Source organism: Bos mutus, chromosome 7 (assembly GCF_027580195.1).
Source record: "Bos mutus isolate GX-2022 chromosome 7, NWIPB_WYAK_1.1, whole genome shotgun sequence".
Classification (NCBI taxonomy): domain Eukaryota; kingdom Metazoa; phylum Chordata; class Mammalia; order Artiodactyla; family Bovidae; genus Bos; species Bos mutus.
In genome coordinates, this window is record NC_091623.1 from 4,258,787 (window position 1) to 4,281,096 (window position 22,310).

The 22,310-nt window shown below is 36.7% G+C and overlaps 1 protein-coding gene across 1 annotated transcript in view; it reads right to left on the bottom strand.

The window, feature by feature from the left end:
• The window catches only part of GABRB2 (gamma-aminobutyric acid type A receptor subunit beta2), a 289,414-nt gene that overhangs the window by 24,344 nt on the left and 242,760 nt on the right, over window positions 1-22,310 (bottom strand). The window contains exon 9 of the mRNA XM_070373042.1: window positions 19,141-19,385. Coding sequence (XP_070229143.1) covers window positions 19,141-19,385 — 245 coding nt within the window. The remainder of the gene's footprint in view (window positions 1-19,140; window positions 19,386-22,310) is intronic.

The window sequence follows — 22,310 nt, forward strand, 5'->3', positions numbered from 1 at the left end:
AACTCAGAAATTAAAAAATGTTGTAAAAATGCAACTACAAGTAAAAAGAAGTGCTAATTAAAAAAAAACAAAACAAACAGAGACTCTTTTGAGGTGAAGTTTCTTCTGAAGCCTTTGGTGACCTGGGGAATTGACCAGTTGGTCCCAGAGTCAACTACGGAATCCTTAGTCTAGTTCTCAAGACACAGTCATTAGTTGTTCAAGTCTGATCCTCAAGGTGTAACTCATTTATCTTCCCTGGGTGAGGTCCCTGCTATTAAGGGTGGTGCAGAGCGACTTCACTTTCACGCATTGGAGAAGGAAATGGCAACCCACTCCAGTGTTCTTGCCTGGAGAATCCCAGGGACGGGGGAGCCTGGTGGGCTGCCGTCTATGGAGTCGCAGAGTTGGACACGCAGCAGCAGAGATCAGCAGGTTTGGCATCAGCAGGACTCGGTCAGAAATGTAGAATCTGAAGTCTCACCCTAGACGTACTAAATAAGAATCTGCCCTTTAACCAGAAGTGTGCGTGCATGCGTGCTCAGTCACTTAGTTGTGTCTGACTCTTTGAGACCCTATGGACTATAGCCTACCAGGTTCCTCTGTTCATGGGATTCTCCAGGCCAGAATACTGGAGTGAGTTGCCAACCTGCGCTCCAGGGGATCTTCCCGACCCAGGACTTGAACCAGCCACCTCTTACATCTCCTGCATTGGCAGGCAGGTTCTTTACCACTAGTGCCACCTTACGCACACTTGAGAAGCACTAGGTTAGATCATCTCTTAGATCCTTTAAAGTTCTAAATGTCAAAAACTGTAGGATTTTCTAAAACTAAAAAGGCCATTTTTCCATGAAGCTTGGGTGTTTCTCCAAATGTGTTAAAGGATGTTTCCATCCTCTGTACAGTAAAGGGATGCAGGAGATAACTAGTAATGATTTTTGAGCTCCCCTTTAAGAATATCCAGTGAATCACAACCAAGGAACCAACTAACTCTCAGGGGAAGACTGAACTGGAGATAAACCCTGACATCCATCTCAGCCAGACATCCCTTGTACAACTGCAGTCTGAAGGCTTCTGTGCATTTAGCCAGTTACGTGGTGAATTACCCCAGTGAGAACTGACCAGTGCACTAGCCACCCTCACAACCCAATCCTTGTTAGAAGAATTGCTCTTAATATGACACCACCTTGTCAGACATCTCTGTTCCATTTTAACACGTGATGACCATCAGCTCTGAGATCTGCAGATGAGGATAAACAATGAAAGTGACTGAACTTCACAAAACATTGGCTGCGGGTTAAATTGAGAAATGAAGAAAATTATGAGTTTGGAAAAATAGGGAAGAATCTCAAGCTCAGCTGTCAATCTGGGATGCTTGGCTAAAGAATAAAACCTCAGCTGGACTTGAAGTCACATATTAAAAATCCTCAAAAACAAAACAAACAAAAAGACATGGATTCAAATCCTAAATTTGCCACTTATGAGATATGTGCCTAAATATGTTACCTCTCTCTGGGCCTCTCCTTATGTCTAAAGTAGAATTTTAAAGGGTTATGAGATCATGGTATATTAGCAAGCTTCAAACTTTTATGAGCATCAGAATCATCTGGGAAGCTGGCTACAATGTAAATTCTTAGAAGTGTTAGTCGCTCAGTCATGTCCAACTCTTTGCAACCCCATGGACAGTAGCTCTCCAGGCTTCTCTGTCCACGGAATTCCCCAGGCAAGAATACTAGAGTGGGTTGCCATTCCCTTCTCCAGGGGATCTTCCTGACCCTGGGTGTCACACATTGCAGGCAGATTCTTTACCATTTGAGCTGAATATGTTACCTCTTTCTAGGCCTCCGCTTTTGTCTTTAGTAGGATTTTAGAGAATTATAAGAGTACCTAAGAGCACCTAGTATATCAGCAAGCTTCAACTTTATGAGAATCAGAATCATCTGGGCATCTGGCTACACTTAAAATTCTTAGGCTGCCAGAATTTCTGATTCAGTAATTCCAGTGATGGGGCTGGGGATCAGCGCTTATTAGAGTATTAGTGATTCCAGTGTTGTGTGAAGTTTTTCCTGAACAGGCATCGGATAAGTCCCCATGGATAAGTCCCTATAAGACACTGCTATGGGGCAGTGGATGGTAAGGGATAACTGAAGTAGAGCACCTGTAAGCTCTTGGTAAATGTCAACTTTGAGAAGACATTAGTACTAGTTCAGATGGGGGAGTATTTTGCTCCAGGTTACACAGTAGGTAGGAGCAGGCAAAAAGCTTTTTCCAATGGACCAGAATGATTTCCTGTTTATCAACTTTTCTCAGAGCTTAGTTGGAACAATGTGAGAGACTGAGTAAGGATGTAGGTCAAACTATCATGTATTGTCAAACCAAGGAATGAAAAGCAGTGCTGTGCAATGGGCAGGTTATGCTAAAAAAAACTGGGGTCTTTGCTAGTAAATTGCTGTGTGTCCTTGGACTTGTCACTCCTTTCTGGGTATCAGTTTTGTCATTTATAAAATAAAAGGATCCTTCAATATTGTTTCAAGGGTTCCACTATTCTTGTTATACCATAGCTGTAGAACCTGTCTGGGAGGAACAGCTCCTTGCTCCTTTTGAAATGGAATGCATCTTTCACTCTGTGAAGTTTTTCCTGAACAGGCATCAGAACATGACACCTCTCTCCTCTGAGATGTAGTGGGATGCATCATCTATGACATGTTCTATTCATTCTGAAATTACCTTGTACAATTTGGAGGAATATTATACAGGCAGTTGACTCTCCCAGCAGACTAAGAGGGGATGGTGCTTGTGAGCCCTTTTATGGTCCACATCACATCACAGTTACTGCTATAACACTTAGTCTCAGCCACCCAAGCATTTTCCATGTACTTCCATAATCCTTAAAACTATCTTCTGAGGGTAGAACTGCCGAATCCAACTTACAATTGAGGAAACCGAGGCTCAGACTGCTTTCCCTTGCTCACAGAGTTAGTAAGGGACAGTTCTGGGGCTTGAACTCAGAACTGTCTCAAATCCAAAATCAGGTATAAGTGACTAAGCTAGGTCTGCCCATGCTCTTCACCATTAGGCTACCCTCCAGGAGTAGAACCTGGCAAAGTACTTGCTGAATGACCAACACATTTGTGATGTTCTTTCCAAATCTGTCTTACTTATGAGAAGCTGAAAGTTATCTTGCAGCTGCCTACAATGACAGGAGCAGAGTGTAGCTGAAAGCCATGGCTTTGACTTCGGGGGATCAACATTTGAAAGTGCTGAACCAAAATCAATCCTGTGGTCCTGGGCTGAGGATGGGCCAGGGAAATCTGCAATGCTCTAAAGCAGTATTCACTGTTGAGGACTTCTTACTTCAGTGCACTCTCAGGGGTTAGCAGGCTTGGCCTCCACAACTCAGAGGTGCTTCCCTCCCTGTAGGGAGTCAAGGCAAGCATCCTGTGACTCACTGGAGAAAGCCAGCGATGGTGCCCTTGAAGCCAGTCCAGCTCCCAGACACTTTCTGCAGCAGAAGCTAGCGGAAATGTTGAGAGGCAAAGAGACAGCTTGTTTATTGCTGGGGGAGTTTTCAAAATGATGTCAGGGTCCATTTTGGTTATGTCTCCCCAGGTGCTCTTTGCCAAAATTAAACAAGCATCAAGCAATCCTGCAAACCTCTTCTCAGAAGAGGCTATAAAATATTCCTAATTTCTTTAGGAACACAGGGTTGCTGGAGGTACTGCAGTTTTGTTTGTTTTCCCTAACAAAATAATTTAACATTAATAGAGATATGGTTAATAAGAATTTAATGCCAGTGCTTGATTCCCCAAGCTACCCATGGAACACTCAGTTTTCTTTCTCTTTCTCAACAGCTTATAATCTTTCCAGTGTTTTCTTAGTAATAGTTGTATTCATGGTACTAGGATTGTTACTTTATTTCCTAGAATCTGAGATTTCTATCAACTGAACATTTATTGATGGGTATTTATAAATCAGAAAAGAAATTAAATACCTATAGTATCATACCAACTTGGGGTGCTTTAATAAGTGAATCTGCTTTAAAAACTGAAAACTTGTGCATGCTGCTCTGGAAAGACTTTTAATAACACTGCAAAGTGGGCTTGATTTCCAGCACTGATATAACAACAAGGTAACATAATAGTGTCCTATTTTCAAATTCTAGAATGGAACAGAGAACTCAAAGAGCTAAAGTATTACTGTGCAATGTGAAAAGTTACAAAGTGTTACATATGAACTTTTTATGCTATTGATTAAGTCTTGGTTAGTAGAGAAGGCAATGGCACCCCACTCCAGTACTTTTGCCTGGGAAATCCCATGGAGGGAGGAGCCTGGTAGGCTGCAGTCCATGGGGTCGCTAAGAGTCCGACATGACTAAGCGACTTCACTTTCCCTTTTCACTTTCATGCATTGGAGAAGGAAATGGCAACCCACTCCAGTGTTCTTGCCTGGAGAATCCCAGGGACGGGGGAGCCTGGTGGGCTGCCGTCTATGGGGTCGCACAGAGTCGAACCCGACTGAAGCGACTTAGCAGCAGCAGCAGCAGCAGTGGTGACCTGGGCATTCTGATAGGGTAAGTATTCTCCAAAATTTAATTCCTTGGGAATGATTCTCACTCTAGGAAATGCTTAATTGAAGGAAATAAGTCATAGTAAGTGTCTGCATCCTTGCAGGTCAGGAGATGACCAGGTTCACTGAGTCAGAAGGAATTCACAGGGAAACTCACCTTGCAGTAGCAAAGAACATGACAGGAAGACTCGAGGGGCTTTGGTCCTGACAATTTTTCACTGATGATGACTTTCCAGGTGTGTCCCATTTTCTCATCTACAGAATGGGGATTATATCTAGCCTCTGTGCTTCTGCTGATTTTTGAGATAATTAAATGAGGTACCCCAGGAAGCACATTGAAAAAGCATAAATACTCCACTGAGGCACATGATCATCATCTAATGGATCTGACTCATTGGTTATTTACTTTTGTGAAAAGGTGAAAGTGTTAGTCGCTTAATTGTGTCTGACTCTTTGCGACCTCATGGACTGAAGCCCACCAGGCTCCTCTGTCCATGGAATTCTCCAGGCCAGAATACTGGAGTGGGTTGCCATTCCCTTCTCCAGGGAATCTTCCCAACCCAGGGATCAAATCTGGGTTTCCTGCATTGCAGGAAGATTCTTTACCATGTGAACCACTTCCACTATTTAATTTACATCCTAATTAATTCAATATAAGAAATATACCTTTTTAGATGAGTAATTTCTAGAACAGGAGCTGTATATAAAGTACTTTTAGTTGTTCCTAATCCAAGAAAGTTATTTTATAATATTTCTCCTTATAAACATTTTTCACATTGTTTTCAAAAGGAAACTTGTTTTAAAGACAATGGTTTTTAACCACAGAGCCTGATATGTACTCTGTGTAAGTATCTGTAAATTTTAAATTAGTAAGCAATTGCTTGTGGCAAAATAAATGATAATAGGTTTAACTGGAAGCCAGCTATGGAACTAATGAATTTCAGGCCAGAATATTCCAGAAACATTCTGAAACTATACTATTTTTAAGGTGGAGGAGAACTTGGAGACTACACCTTTATTTTATAAGACTGGTGACTTCTCTGATACTACAAATATGGCTTCAGTGTCAGAGGTGAAACTTGAATACTGAGTTTCCTGAGGTTCAGTCCACTGCGTTGTTAGAAAATTACTATTTTTTGATAGGGAGCTATATTTGCAGGAAGCTGTGAACATTGTTGCTACAGGTACATCCAAGCCTGGAAAAAATATCTGAGATCTCTAACTGTGTCACTGGAATCTTGAATTTCTGGTGACAGCATCGATGAGAAAGCAGGACAGCATGGGCTTGGATGCTCCCAGAGCAATTACTAAGCAGTCCAGGCCCTCCTCTTTCGGTCTTTCTTCTCTCTCTTTTCCTTTCTGACAGCAATTGTTATTAGAATATAAAGAATAACCATTAGAAATGAGCATGTGTTATTTATATGTAATTACCTTGAGTTAATCTGATTAAGTAATATAGGAAGCATTGGGAAAAGCAGGAAATGTGTGTGGTATGTGTGTATATATATGTGTGTGTGTGTATATACATATATCGATGTGGAAGGTATGGGGAGCTTGTCTGCATGTGAGAGAGAGAATATAATAAAGGATTATAGGAGATTATAGGATCATATTGGCAAATCAGATAAGAATATGTATACATACACATACATAAGTTTTCTTAAATTTAAAAAGTAATATATACTCATTGTAACAGTTTAAACAATATAGAAAGATATAAAGTGAAAGAAAGTATTCCTACCAGCCTATATCCTCCAAATGTAGCCACTACAAAAACAGAAAGCAAAATCAAAGTAATGCAGTAATGACTGTGTTACTTGTGTTGTACTTGGGACCTTAGATACAGCTACAAGTTAGAGGAAAGGGTGGGTTAGTTAAATGGTACTATATTTAAACATCCCCCAATGGTCATCAGTTGTCACTGCTATTTATTAAATAACTCAAATGTATCCAAGATGTGAAATGATACTATTATGAAGAACTTTATTATATTTCTAACTCATCTTCTTACTCTTTATTTAGCCAGCACTGACTCAGTGCTAGACTACATTAATCACTGTGGTTTTTTAATTTATTTAAATTTCTAGTAGAGCTATTCTTTTCTATTTTTCACTTTCCTGAGTCTTCCTATATATCTTTCTTTCAAACAAACTTTAGAATTGCTGTTTCAAATTTCAAAAACAAACCATTAAAAAAACAAAACCCAAAAACGAAGCCCATTGAGATTACACTACACTCAGAATATTTTAGAAAGAACAGATTCCTTTAAAATGCTACCTTAAAAAAAAATCAGTTATTTTTAAATAAAGTTTTCTTTCCTTAAATACATTTTGGGGAAAGGGTTCTGTTTTTCCTTTCCATTTATATTTTAATTATTATTTATACACTCTTTATATAGAAAAGCTATGGAAATGTTTCTAACTTTTCATATGATTTCTAAAGGTATTTCTCAGGTCTCTTGGATTTTGCTTGACTAATTTTTTTTGTTTTTTTTGCTAAGGGTAAAATTATTTTTCCTTCTTGTCTAAATTTTTTTCTCTCATGTAATTTCACTGGCTAATAATTTTGAAAAAGTTAAATAATGGTGGTGATGGTGAGATTCACTTCTTGTCTCTGCCTTTACTATCCCACGTTTAGACAAGAGGTAAGAGATAGAGCCTTTGGTTAAATAGATAGATAGAGAAACCATAGCAGGGAAGCAGTCATTACTCCCCAATTTCCTAAAGGATTCTATGTTTATAATCAAGAATGAATTGTTATTGTTGTTGTTTAGTCACTAAGTTGTAGCCAACTTTTGCGATCCCTTGAACTGCAGCCCGCCACAGCTCCCCAGTCCATGGAATGCCCCAGGCAAGAATACTGGAGTGGGTTGCTATTTCCTCCTCCAACCAAGAATGAATACTGACTTCAATAGATACCTTTGAAACCTTTTGGTATCTACTAAAAGGATGAAAATCTTGTCACCTCTTCAATTTATTAATATGGTAAATACATTTTTATTTTGAAGTTGTACTATGTGGTTATTTTGTTTAGCTTGCTTTTTGTATTCTCTGGATTCAATGTGAAAAGTTAATTTAAGAATTATTATTTTCCCCCACTGATGTTCATTAGTGAAGTGGATGCACAGTTGCCTTTAGGTACTTTTGTTCTTTTTTACATAGGTTTTGGCATCTTATTGATGTTATACCACTCTCTAAATCATTTGCAAGTTTTTTTTTTTTCCTGCTAGGATCTGCTAGAGTTTAATACCCATGGAGGTATTTGCTTTTGAAAATTTGACAGGACTGATTGATGAAACTTTCTAGGACAGTTGACCTTTTGCAATGTGAGTTATGTTTTTCTGTCCATTATCTTAGTTTTATCTTTGGTAATTAATCTGTTTTTGTTTTCTCTTTCTCTTAGGCTCAGTTTTGATCATTTATAATTTCTAAGGATATCATATATTTTAACCATGTTTTCTAACATTCACATAATTTTCTTTTAATTGCATCTTTTTATATGATTATCATGCTTTTAAAAAAAAATGTCTATTGTGATATATCCATATTGGTTCCCTATTGGCTTCTTTAATAAGCTCTTCCTTGGTCAATTACTTCCTGATTGTACTTAACTTTTTAAATAGTAACTGACTTACTTGTAAATTATTTAATTTTCTAATTTGTTAATTTACAGTATAAATTATTTCTTTCTTCTTTAAGATATTTGGTTGATATTTTAACTTCTTGAATTACATATGTCTACTTTCTAAAATTAGTTACTAGAGATTTATTTGAAACTACAACTTTCTATTAACTATTTTAGCCACATCCCTTAGAATTAACTCTGTAATATTTTAAGCTGCCATTATTTTCCAAATGTTCTGCAAATTAATTTTTATTGTATCTTTGATACATGAAAGTGAAAGTTGCTCAATCATGTCTGACTCTTTGCAACTCCATGGACTGTGACCCCATGGAATGCTCCAGGCCAGAATACTGGAGTGGGTAGCCTTTTCCTTAGCTGTATAAAAATAAGTTTATACAACTAATTAACTTTATTAAATCTACTACTTAGGTAATGTTTCTGTCATTTTTGTCTCTTTACTTTCAATCATTCAAATTTATTTGGATGCTATTTCAATTTTAGTTTTATGAATTATATATGAGTTATAAACCAATGATTATATCTTTGATTTTGATTACAATAATTATATTTCTCAATCAATATTTTTTAACTTCAAATCATCCTTATATAGTAACAATATTCAATCTTCATTTTTTTTAGATTTATATTTACTTCATTTGTTTTTGTCTGAGTTTACTTATTATATTTCTCCATAAATAGTTTTTTATTGGGTTTAGTTCTTGATTTAAGAATCTTATTCTTTTAATATGTGAGTTGATATATGTTTTAGTTATAATAGTTAAGACAATGGTCTTAATTCATTCATCTTAATTTCTACTCTACATTTTTTTTAAGTTGTCCTTATCCTTATTCTGATGTCTAGCTTTACATACATTATCTGTATCTTTTTTTCAGTGAAATATAGTTGACATGTGTATGCTCAGTTGTTCAATTGTGTCTGACTCTTTGTGATCCCATGGACTGTAACCTGCTAGGCTCCTCTGTCCATGGGATTATCCCACAGGGAATACTGGAGTGGGTTGCCATTTCCTCCTTCAAGGGATCTTCCCAACCCAGGGATTGAATTTGTATCTCTTGTGTCTCCTACTTTGCCAGGTGGATTCTTTACCACGGCACCACCTGCATAATGTTTTGCTAGTTCCAGATGCCCTACATAATGATTTGATGTTTGTTTCCATTATGAAATTATCACCACAATAAGGCTAATGACCATCTGCCCCTACAAAGGTATTACGTTATCATTGACCAATATCCTTTATGATGTCTGTACCCTCCCTATTTATTATATAAATCAAAGTCTGTACCTCTTAATCCTCTTCAGCTATTCTGTCCATAGAGTACAGACACCCCTCCCCCTCTGACAAATAGCTGTTTAATCTTATATCTATGGGTATATTTTCATATTATTTGTTCATTTGTTTTTTGAATTCCACAAGTAAGATCATGTGGTATTTGTCTTTATCTGTCAGACTCATTTTACTTGGCACAATGCCCTTTATATCCATCCATGTTGTCATAAATGACAATATTTCATTTTTCATGGATCAGCAATATTCTACTCTATACACCACATCTTTTTCTATTTGTCTTTTGATGGGCACTTAGGTTGACTTCATATTTAACTAGAAAATAATGTTGCTCTGCATCTCTCTTTTGTTTATTTCTACCTGATTTTCTAAGGTTTTATAAGATGAATTATCAGTTCTTGATTCTTCTTCGTCCATAATGGCTCAGATTTCATGCTTTAGTGTAACACCAAAAGTTCTTAGAAATGGAAAGGTCAATTCCTCACCATTCTTGCTCAACATTTTGACTTATGTTTTGGGGGAAGTTAGTCTTTAACCAAACATCTCAGATGACCCTAAGGTAGTGTATGGTAGACCCTTTAAAAAACATAGTTGTGTAAGTTATCTATGTTAATTTAAAAGATATTCTTAACCTTCAAATCCTTGATTCATAAACTATAAGAATAAAATGCAAATATTGAGTCCTTGCTATGAATTAGAAAACAAATATTCTCTCTATCATTGTCACACCTATCCTGATTTATATTTTTAATATATTTTCTGTATCTAATTTTTTAAAAATATTTCAGTTATCTTTTATTTCTAACTTAAATTTTGGAGTCATAGAGTTTTAGTTATACATCCTACCTTCAGTTCTACATACTAGCATATACTAACTTTTTCTATTCTAAAGTTCTTTATTTTGACTATCTTCTGTTGGGAGCCAGATTTTTAAAATTACGCCATAATATTTTTCTTTGGTTGTTCCCTTAGATTTTGCATACTAAGGATAGATTGTCCTTCTTTTGCCTTGAAATAATACCAATAATGAAAGGGAAAGTCGCTCAGTTGTGTCCAACTTCTTGTGACCCCACAGACTTTACAGTCCATGGAATTCTCTGTTATATTTTCTCCCCCTCCAAACTCTGTAACATTTTTTTCCATTGTCTTATAAAATTTAATATTGCTGTAGAGTAGTTTCAGATTTATTTTCCCTTCCTCATAGGTCATTCACTTTTTCTGATTGAAAGTTTAAGTAATTTTAAAGGAACATAATAAAGTGGCAATGGTATTATATAATTTTTATCTCAGAACTCAGTATATCCTTTATGCCTAATGATTAATTTCATTACTGGTATGTATAAACATAATGTATAGCATAGTAGTTAGAATGTATCCTTTGGTCATAATTTCTGTTCAACCATTTCTTAGTCATCCAACCTTAAGAAGATTAATTACACTCTCCAGGCCTCTGTTCACCATCTATAAAATTATAACAACTGCAACATAGGGTGGGCTTCCCTGGTGGCTCAGAGGTTAAAGTGTCTGCCTGCAATGCGGGAGACCTGGGTTCCATCCCTGGGTTGGGAAGATCCCCGGTGAAGGAAATGGCAACCCACTCCAGTATTCTTGCCTGGAGAATCCCATAGGTGGAGGAGCCTGGTGGGCTACAGTCCACGGGGTCGCAAAGAGTCAGACACGACTGAGCAACTTCACTTTCACTTTTCACAACATAGGGTAATAATGACTTATGTCATAACAAGATATGTAGAGTGTCTAAGCAGACACATGGCATTCAAGAAATATTAATCATCATCATTATAATCAGTTAATGATGTCAGATTTAAATATTTTTTCTATTTTCTTTTTGTTTCATCCTATATTTCACAAAAACCACAGTTCTGTATGCTTACTCTGCTGTACCTGTCCTGTATATTTATTGTTTTCTCTAAGTGGTTTTTATCTGTATTTCTCTTTTTTTCTTTTTCTATATTGGACATGGTTTTCTATAGCCTGAACTTTGTGGTATTGCCTTGATGTTTTTGCCATACTGATTTTCTTTCTTAGAATTTTAGATTTAATTAGTGTCTAAGAAAATTGTTTATACTTGGCCTTTTGTTTCATATTCTCTTTTTTAAAAAATTTTATTTTATTTAACTTTACAATATTGTATTGGTTTTGCCATATATCAAAATGAATCTGCCACAGGTATACATGTGTTCCCCATCTTGAACCCTCCTCCCTCTTTCAATTTTTCCAAGAAAAACACTTTTAAATTAAAGTGTTAATATATCCTGAAGTATTTTTTCCCATAAAGAGTCATTATCTTTTGCATGCTGAGTTCCTCTGTCTCCACCAATGAGTGAGAGACAGAGAAAGAGAGACAGAGGGAGAGAAGTATGTCGTCTGAGAGCTTTCCTGTATAGCTGCCATGCTGCTTCTTTGTTTAGATGCTTTATTTTGAGACAGACTTTCTCTATAGGGTTTCCTACTATTGGCTCTCCTTATGCATTTCTGTCTCTCTGCAGAGTTTCAGTTGTAGTCGGGTACTGATTATTTTGCTTTTCCATTGCCATTTTATCCTCTATGGCTTTTGGACACAGAAAACTGCACATGGGTTTTGGATTCTTATATCTCAACTTCTCTAACACTTTTTACAACAGAAAACAGAGATCAGTTTTCTATTTTTTCATCATTTTAAGGACTAGGTGGTGTGTGTGTGTGTATGCACATGTGTGTGTACCGCCACACTCTCATAGTAGGTATATAAACCACAATAGAACGTTTCTAGGGAACAATTTGAAATATGCATCACAATTTTAAGGCATATGCTTTTAGACTCAGAAATTTCACTTTAAGAAATGTATTAGAAATCAATGGTGTACAAACATGTCAGTAACGGAACACTTATTTGAGTTGTTTATAATTGAAAACTACTTAGAAACCATGCACCAACAGGTGCTCGTTGTATAAATCCTGGTACATTCAAGGAAATAGTTTGTGGTTATTAGAAACGCTGTATACTTAAAGACACAAAAAAGGTACGTAGAAAAGAGCATACATTCAATAGTAGAGCATAATTATTTATATAAAAGTATGGGACTAAATGAAAAAAGGGCAATGTTAACAAGGTGTCAACCCTGGAGGTTTTCATAGCCTTCTGCATATTTTTTTAAAAAAGTATGGCCAAGAATTAGTTTCATAATCATAAAACAGTAATAGATCTAACAAAATAAAAATTAGGAAGGATATACACTGCTACCATCCCCAGAACAGTGACTATTTATAGAGTGCTCTATGCCTGGTACTGTATAAGACCGCAACAAATTATCCTCTCAGTGGTCCCATGAAGCAAAAATTAGTGTTTCAGCTTTCAGTTGAGGAACTTGAGGGATAGAAAGGTTAAACAAGTGAAATATTACTCAGCTCATAAAAGACCATGCCTGGCTGTGAACCCAGTTCAGTCTAACAGCTACCATCATCCAGGGGCACCCTCCTAACTCTAAGGATTGTCAAATACATTTTAACACTTTTTCAGGTGAAAGGTTTAATAGCTCAATATTTAAACTTTTGAATATTGACCCTTATTTCATACTCTAAACATGAACTTAAAAGAGAATTCAAAGGACAGAGTAAACACATACCCAACAAAAAAAAACCATAAATGCAGAAGATATTAAGATTCATATTTCAATGTAAATCATTCCTTTTAACATACTGTTTTATGAATTAGAAAGAGTCCTTGACACATGAGGGTCCACGTCATAGCATCAGAGAGTATCATTAACTCTTTCAAGCCATCAGTTGAAAAGAGCACCAAAGAGGCACATTTTCCTTCAAATATTCTCATAATCTGAGGCAATTCCTGAATTTTCATGTAACTTTAACCCAGTGTAAATCAAAGACGAATCATGAAGTATACTCTGGTTTTGAAAAATACAGTATTTTTCAACCATTTTCATTATAAGCCCAAACTCTGTCAGACATGTTTCTACATGATTAGCATTCTGCCTAGAATACTGCCCAATCAAATCAGTCTACTTCCACTTCCACAATAGTGGCTTCGGTTAAAAACAAGAACAGCAGCAACACCATAGCCTAAGGGAATAGGCATAGTAGGGGATTAGAACTAAAATAGTTGAGTAATGAAGTTTCAAACATCTCTTCTTCTGGAATCTACCTGATACCCTTTATCAGACTCTTTGCTATGTATAACACACCAAGTAACAAAGTTTAAAAAGCAACTTAAAATAGCAAAGCAAACTAGCAATTTAAGAGGTTAACCATACCTGTCTCCCACCAGAAAGGCAGTAACAATGAGGAATCAAGGAATTTGGGGTTAGAGGCACAAAACTAAGGAAGAACATGATACTTCAAGATATAGTAATGACAACTCATCTGGCATCAAGTCCTCATAGGAAAGATTTACAGATTCAGTACCATTTGTGGCCTCACCGAGAAATAGAAGAAAACTGAGAGACACATAGGAGATGATAATCTGGAATGGTGACTATTATCATCTCCCTTTCCCTCCTCCAATTGGGATGGCAAGGTGAACGACAATTTGCCAATTAAGACGTGTAAACATGTCAGGATTCAGAAACCAAACTCCAAGTTTTGGCCCTCAGTGGACTTTCTTTGGAGTTCATTTAAGTCAAGAGCATTGACAAAAAACAATCTCAATTACTGCCTCTTTTCTATCATTATAGCAACACTGGGCCTGCTGAGATAATACTTATTTATAAAATATAAATAATAATAAAGAAATAAGGACTTGATGCAAACATAACATTCTCAGACACAAATGAATAATCTAGGACAGAAAAATATAGGTTCCTGAATTCTGAGCCAACCTAGGGAGGGACTATAATTTTCCACCTATTCCAACAACCAGAAAAAACACAAGAAAACTAAGAAAGGCCGGGGCATATAATGACACTCCATGTTCTCAATACAAATGAAAAGGAGCTCTCAAAACATGATCCATCTGGTTTCTTTCTTTAGCACAACAATAATGACTGAATGGAACACTGCAGTTTAGATTCATCATAACTACATTAAAAAAACACAAAAAACCCAAGAAAATCCCATTAGGGTCCCATGAAAACGTTTAACACATCCCCACGTCTCTATGGATATAAGTCCATAGGTTATCTGTAAAAACTCCCATACATTATTTTAACGGGAACAGCTAAACAAATTGGCTCCAACAGAAATACAAATAAATGGATTAAAAACTCGCTATCTAACCGTATAGAGAGAGAAATCGTAATTGGTAGTCCGTCTAGTTGGGGAGAGGTTTCCAGTTGGGTCCCACAGGGATCGATATTGGGTCCCATTTTGTTTAATATCTTTATAAAAAATCTGGAAGACAAAGTAGAGAATGTGCTAATTAAGTCGACTGATGCCACTAGATTAGGATTGGTGGTTAAAGTAAATTGGATATAGATAAATGCTACTGGCCTTTAGAAAGACCGACCTTAACAGAAACTAGGACTTCTAGTTATATCTTTTTAACGTTATCACTTAAAAATCTAATTCCAAACATTATAAATAAATAAATTTAAAAGATCTTAGGTTCAATGAAAAAGACAACTTAGAGACTCATAAAACCCATGAATGCAGAATGAAGGATGTCCCCCCGATAGAGATATTCTCAGCACAGCTTTATTTGGAAAACTGGTGGCTGTGGGTTTCTCAATACAATAAGGACACTGCAGGCAATTCACATATCCAAGAATAATGGTACTGAAAAGATGAAGTAACTACATTCTCAAAAATATATGTATCTAGTTATTGGCAGAAAAATAAACAAGAAAACAACATAAAGCTTAAAAGAAAAAAAGAGCTAAAACTTGGAGGCATAGACAAGAAAAGTGGGTGAAATTATCAACAGAAAATTCTACAAGCACACACACAGACACACACACAAAATAGAAGAATGCAAGGTGTAACAGGAGGACTTTCCTAACATTTGAAAAAGATACTGCATTTTTTTTTAAACTACTTCTAAAGATGCTTGGGAAAAATATTCAGTAGAACTCTTACTAGTTTGAGGTTTATGTTTTAAAATCTTAGTATTTTACAATTTAATTTGTCACATGGAGACAACTGTGAAAGTAATAGTGATTGACAGTTATGGATTCTTGTGTATAGACAGAAAGGTTTATTTTAGGTGATGTTAACTGAACTGAAAACATGGATAATGTGGAATCGACTTTTAAATTTTATTGGATAAGGACTGGAAAACCTAGATGGCCTCAGAATCTTGTTAACTCTGCTATGCTACCTCGGATATTTCATTTTCCTTAAGAGCCTTAGTTTTTGCATCAGTTTAAACACAAGGCTAAGGATTGTTCTAAGAGCTGCAGATACTCTTGTTAAAATAAGACCTTACATGAAGCTTATACAGAGATTAGAAAACTGGAAGTACAATTTTGAGCACCAGTGAGTGGGCTCCCACCTGGCTAGGCTTCCCATTCTCATCCCCCTCTGACATCAGGACACAGAATAGTTTAAAAATCACTTTAGATTATCTGACATGCTGCCTCTGTCTCTTAAAAAACTATCAAAAGAACCTGTAAAAGTGAATCCTTCTCCTCATGACTGATTTCTCCAGAGCATCCAACAATACTTAGTTGATTATATGTGCCTGAGCTTTAAAAAAAAAAAAAAAGACTGTAGAATTACAGTTGAAAAGAAGGAACATTCTTGATAATAATGAAAATAGCATTATTCATAATGCCAAAAAGAAAGACAGTATTGTGCAATCAGAGTCCTCTGTGGGTCTCCTCTAACCTTTCATGCTGGGCTAAGAAAAAAAAAAAAAGGAGTCTGGTATTAGATAGTTACCTTTTAAAATCTAATCAAATGGCTGTAAGTATTCTGGCCTAAGAAATAGCTGATACAGTTTTTGGTTGGTCTGTTACAGATTTTATAGCTAGTGTCTGTTGAAAAATGATTTCTTTGCTTTGATTTTAAAATTTCCAACGTGAAACATTCCTCTAGATGATACTCTTGTTTTAGAGATGGGATTGCATCCTACATATCAGAGCATGTAAAATGCAGAGGCAAGTACCACCAATAGGACTGGAGACTGCAAATTTTATTATTAAAATAATCATGCTTATAATTTTATTAATATTCATCAGTTACATAGTGCCAATCATATTCTGAGAACTATGCTATTCTCTCTACATTTTATCATAACTTCATAATAACTTCTAAATAAGGACAACTCCATTTTACAGATGAGAAAACTGAAGGGTCAGAGAGGGTTTTTGGCCTATTATCATATAACTATTAAATGGTAAATGTCAAATCTGACTCCAAAATATTTGTTCAGAACTTTGTGCTAAATGGTAACTTCTGAAACCATGATGTTATGCATGCTGATTGAGAAAGCAGAGAAACAACTCATACAATTTATGCTAAAGAGTTTTAAGAACAGGGCAAGCATCTTATATTTTTCTCAAGTTGGAAACCGGAGGATTGGACTAGCACAGGGTTTTTCAACCTCAGAAAGACTGACATTTTGGGTTGGATAATTGTCATGCGGAGGCTGTCCCATGCACTATTCGATGTTCAGTAGCACACCTGGCCTCTACCCACTAGATACCAGTGATAATCCCCTCCTCATGGTTCTGACCATCGAAACCTCTACAGACATTGTCAATACTCTTCCAGGGGCAAAACTGCCTGTGATTTGAGAACCACTGCACTAGAAGAACTCTGATATCTTTTTTGTTCTCTCACATTCTCTGCTCTGAATTGCAAATCCAACATTAGCCAAGAGGATGGGTTCTGCATCATTATGGGGTACCTGCCCATTGAACCATTCCCTGCCTCCATCTTGTACACTGAATTTAAAACTGTCTGAAGCTCTCCAGGTTCAGTTTGCAACAAAACTGCCACTCTCTGGTACTTAAATGTATCATTTAAATGCAAATTGATAAGTAAAAAATAGGGTCGATGAAAGTAAAAAGAGATCAGATGTAATCTTAAGTTAGCTTTGCATTAGGCAATTGATTGAGTCTCATTTCAAACTGCAGTCCTATGAGATAGTTTTATTTATTTATTCATTTTCTCTTCTTTACTAAAGCTACTCTTATCAGGAAAATCATAAAATGGATTTAAAAAGCATTCTCTCATTTGATAGCCTGAGAGGGCCATAATGCTACCTTGGAATCTATTAACAGATCCCGATAACTGAAATCGAGAGCACTTTAAAGGGATTGACAACTTTCTAGACCCTGTGGTTTACTGACTTATAAGGGCCACACTTAAAATTTGCATTATTATGAATATCATCTCCTGGAAAAGGAATGCCTTTGATTTACAGAATAGTCCAAAATCAAATATCAGACCTATGGATATATGGAAAATATCAGTGAGTCAGAAATTTTCACTGGATTTGCTCCAAATAAAATTCAATGGCAGAGATGATTTATGGTATGCTATCCTTGGAATTAAATTGAAGTTAGAAATATTAAAATGTCAATTAAATAATTATTGGATGGTTAACAATTCCAGATGGCTTAAAAGTATTACCATTTTCTTAGTTCCATCACTATGAGCTATTTATCAAATCCACATTACGTACTACTTTATAAACACTATTTATGGGATATATTAAAATAAGATCTTGTTTTTCTCATATATTTTGAAGGGTCTAAATTTGGACTCAGGGAAAGCATGTGCATAAATATTCTGCTCAGTGCAGAAAGTTACCAGTGCAGGAAGCCAGGTGAAGTATTTTTGAAGTATAGACAGGTAGATCTATTGGAACTGCTATCAATAGGCTCAAAATGGAAATTCTAAATATTGAATGCAAATTAGAATAATATTAGGATAATTTTAAAAATTATGATGCTTAGGCATACCCCAGGACAACCAAATCAGAATTTCCAGGGAAGAAACCTAAGCTTCAGTAATTTTTAATACTTTCCTTGTCATTTGATTGGGCACCCAAGATTGAGAACGATTGCTTTAAAAAATAGTTGGATTTAAAACCGTATGGAAATTGTTTTTTGACTATGCTTGACTTAAGCAACATGGTGGCCTCCTGTATGCAAATGCTTCAAGGATTTTAGGTGGTAATGTGAAAGGCATTAACTAATTATCTGTCACTTAGAAGGTTATTCTTTTTTTCCCTTCCACTTCTCTTTCTATCCATCTGATGACTTCACAAACGAAGTGCCAGTTTGTTGCTGGTGAGTCTTTAACACAAGTCTGTACTTGCTTATTTCTCTTTTAAATCAAAGAGAATGCAGAGCTCAGGCCCATAGCCTCTATGTAATATAACCTAGAATTAATAGTGTAGTTTCGTTTAAGATTATCTTCCAGCAAGTAATACTGATATAACTGATATGAAATTTCCTTTATAAATAAATTTAGATAAAATGAGTTAATTTAGATAAACATAAAGTAAAAAATATTACACATTCTGCTCATAAATGGAAAAAGTCACAAAAGTGGTCTCAGATGACCGCAGTTTGGGCCACCCTAGTGTTAAGGTAAAGGGCATCTAAATGTGTCATAAATTTGGGCCCTAATTATGTCTCCATCACAAATGATGTCTTCCCTGGGCTTTAGTTTTCTTATTTGTTAACAAGACCATGAACCTATATGGCAGGCATTCTTCTATGACTTTAAGAAGCAAGGAGGGCTTGCCCTTTGAACCTACCTTGTTGACATCCAGGCGCATCTTCTCATTGTTGGCACTAGCAGCCTTTTCAGCTGCTTTCTTTTGGCGTTGAGGTCCCCTCCCAAAAAAGATGTAGTTGACCAAAGCATATTCCAGAAGGGCCATGAAAACAAAGACAAAGCACCCCATCAGGTACATGTCAATGGCCTTCACATAAGGGATCTTAGGGAGAGTCTCCCGGAGGTGGGTATTGATAGTGGTCATTGTTAGCACAGTTGTAATTCCTGCAAAAATGAGACAGAATAATAATGTTTGTATTTGCTTGCTGATTTCATCATAGCTGGAAAGGTTAACTATACTCTTTTACTTTTTCACATATCCCACACAATATATGAGTGAGTGGGTGAAAGTCACTCAGTCAAGTCTGACTCTTTGCAACCCCATGGACTATATAGTCCATGGAATTCTCGAGACCAGAATACCTGAGTGGGTAGCCTTTCTCTTCTCCAGGGGATCTTCCCAACCCAGGGATCAAATCCAGGTCTCCCACATTGCAGGTGGATTCTTTACCAGCTGAGCCACAAGGGAAGCCCAAGAATACTGGAGTGGGTAGCCTATCCCTTCTCCAGCAGATCTTCCTGACCCAGGAATCAAACCAGTGTCTCCTGCATTGCAGGCGGATTCTTTACCAGGTGAGCTATGAGGGAAGCACATGATATACACTGGGCAATTATTATATATCAGCCCTGTGATAGGCCTAGGAAATATGCATAAATCATTAATTTATAATAAACATTAATCATTGGGGACATTTTCTTTAATCATAGCTTTATGGTTATAGTTATGTATCTAGTGTGGGACTTGGAGATGCGAATTAAATGCTATGCAGACATGTGTGTAAGACAGGGGTTGAGAAAACAGAGTGGATCATAATTTAGCTCATGATGTGGCAGGGGAACGATCAGGAAATCCCACCTTTGGAGCTGAGTCCTGGAGAATGAGTGGGAGTTACCCAGGCAACCAAAACCTGGAGATCAAAAGTGATAGTAGATCTAAGGGCACTGGTAGTGGAGAGAATTTTTTTAGGGAGGTGCTTTGTGGGGATGAAAGTACACAGCCCATCAAAACAATCTCAAGAAATTCATTGTGGGTACATTAAAGGATATGATGGGAAGAAGGATGAGAAAAGTGGAGATTAAGTAAGGCCCGAATAATGGAAAGCCACATACAGAGAGCTTAATGCAGAGCTTGAACTTAAAATTGAAGGCAACATGGAGCCACTGACCAGCTTCAACCAGACAGGCATTAGGGACAAACTGTGTTTAGACAATCGCTCTGGCACCAGAGTGGAGCACAGACGGGAAGCATACAAGACAGGAAATAGAATACCAGCTTAGAGTCTTTCAGAATAAGAAAGTAATGAAGGGGAAATAAAATAATTGTGTGTGTGTATGTGTGTGTGTTTAGTTGCTCAATCATGACCAGCTCTCTGCAGTTGCATGGACTCTAGCCCACCAGGCTCCTCTGGCCATGGAATTTTCCAGGCAAGAACACTGGAGTGGGTTGCCAGTTCCTACTCCAGTGGATCTTCCTGACCTAGGGATCGAACCTGCGTCTCTTTCATCTCCTGCATTGGCACGTGGATTCTTTACCACTAGCGCCATCTGGGAAGCCCCCAAATAATAGTAATAGTACTGAAATCAATGAATGCATATTGAAATCAATGAATAGATGCTATGAACAAATGATGGCAAAAATATGGAAACTAGAGGTGGAAAGTAACGGAAGCAGGTCTATAGCCTTTGTGTTTTGGGGTTGGGAATGTAGGCACATAATGCACAGATTAATACTACAGAAGTATCACACGATGCTTTATGGGAAATGCCATACTAGCTCAGGTTATAATTTTTTGCCCAGCTGAGGGAGCATCTTCAACAGTGGGGAGTAGTTTCCCTCAAAGCTATAACTGGAGGGACAGAAAAATGCTGGATAAAAGCACTGGGAGTTTAAAGTCCTGAGGTTTGATAAGGTCCAGCTTTGTAGCAAAACAGTAATATGAAAATAGGAGTCAGAAGTCAAGATCACACAGATGTGAAGTTGTAGAGTCAACATCTGGACTGGGATCTCTCTAATTCCAAAACCTGTGTCCTTAACACACTACCCAATGACACAGCCCAATGTTAATTTTCAATTCTATTATTTTTTTAGGAACATATGTTTTCTGATTTAATTTTGTCTAATAAGATCAATCATACTTTTTGTCTTGTTTGTCTACATGTTCATGAAATAGACACAGAAAAAATAAATTTGAGCATCTGATTCTGAGCATGGCCAGAAAACCATGGTTATATTTTAGATCTAGGTGTTTTATAGTTCTCATATCTTTTCTGTATTAGTTAGTTTGATACATTTTCCAATTTCACTTTTCATTATTTCATCTAGAGCTTATCTTGTATGACATGACTATTACATGTGTATTATAAAACTGACAATACTGATTTCACTACTTATCTAAATCTTATGTTAAGGTGTTTCTGACCTAGTATTAAACTGCTCACATAAAAGACATTTTAAACATTTCTTTAAAAAGTAAATAACTTACTTACTATTCCTATAATAGGCATAAAAATGAAAAGAGACTTTTATTTTGGAATAACAGGATATTTGCAAGTTCCATTCATTACTGTGTCCAGCAAATATTTACTGAATACCATTCACCGTGTGAGACACTACAGATACAATTGGAGCAAAATTAGGTATGGGCCTTCTCCCAAGGTATCTTCAATACTATGAAGAAAAAGGATATCACAAACCAAATAAATATAAATTATAACTGTCGTTCATGTCCAAGGGTGTTCTACAGTATTTTAGGAGACTATATCACAGGGGACTTGATTCAGTCTAAGAGGTCATCAATTCTCCTTCCATCCTAGAACCACCAAAATCTAATCTCAATCCAGCAGTCAAAGTTATTCCTTTATAGGTGAAATCATGTCACTTTGCTCAGTGACTAATTTCACTCAGAATAAAAGTAAAGACGTTATGATGGCTCCTAGACCACTTCAACATCTTTTAGTTCCCTCTGCCTGACGTCTGTACGCAGAAATTCAATCTGCACCCACCTACTGGTCACCTTGCTCACCTCTTTGGCCTGTTTCTACCTGGGGGCCTTTTCATCTCGCTGAAATAGACTCATTTAGACATTGATG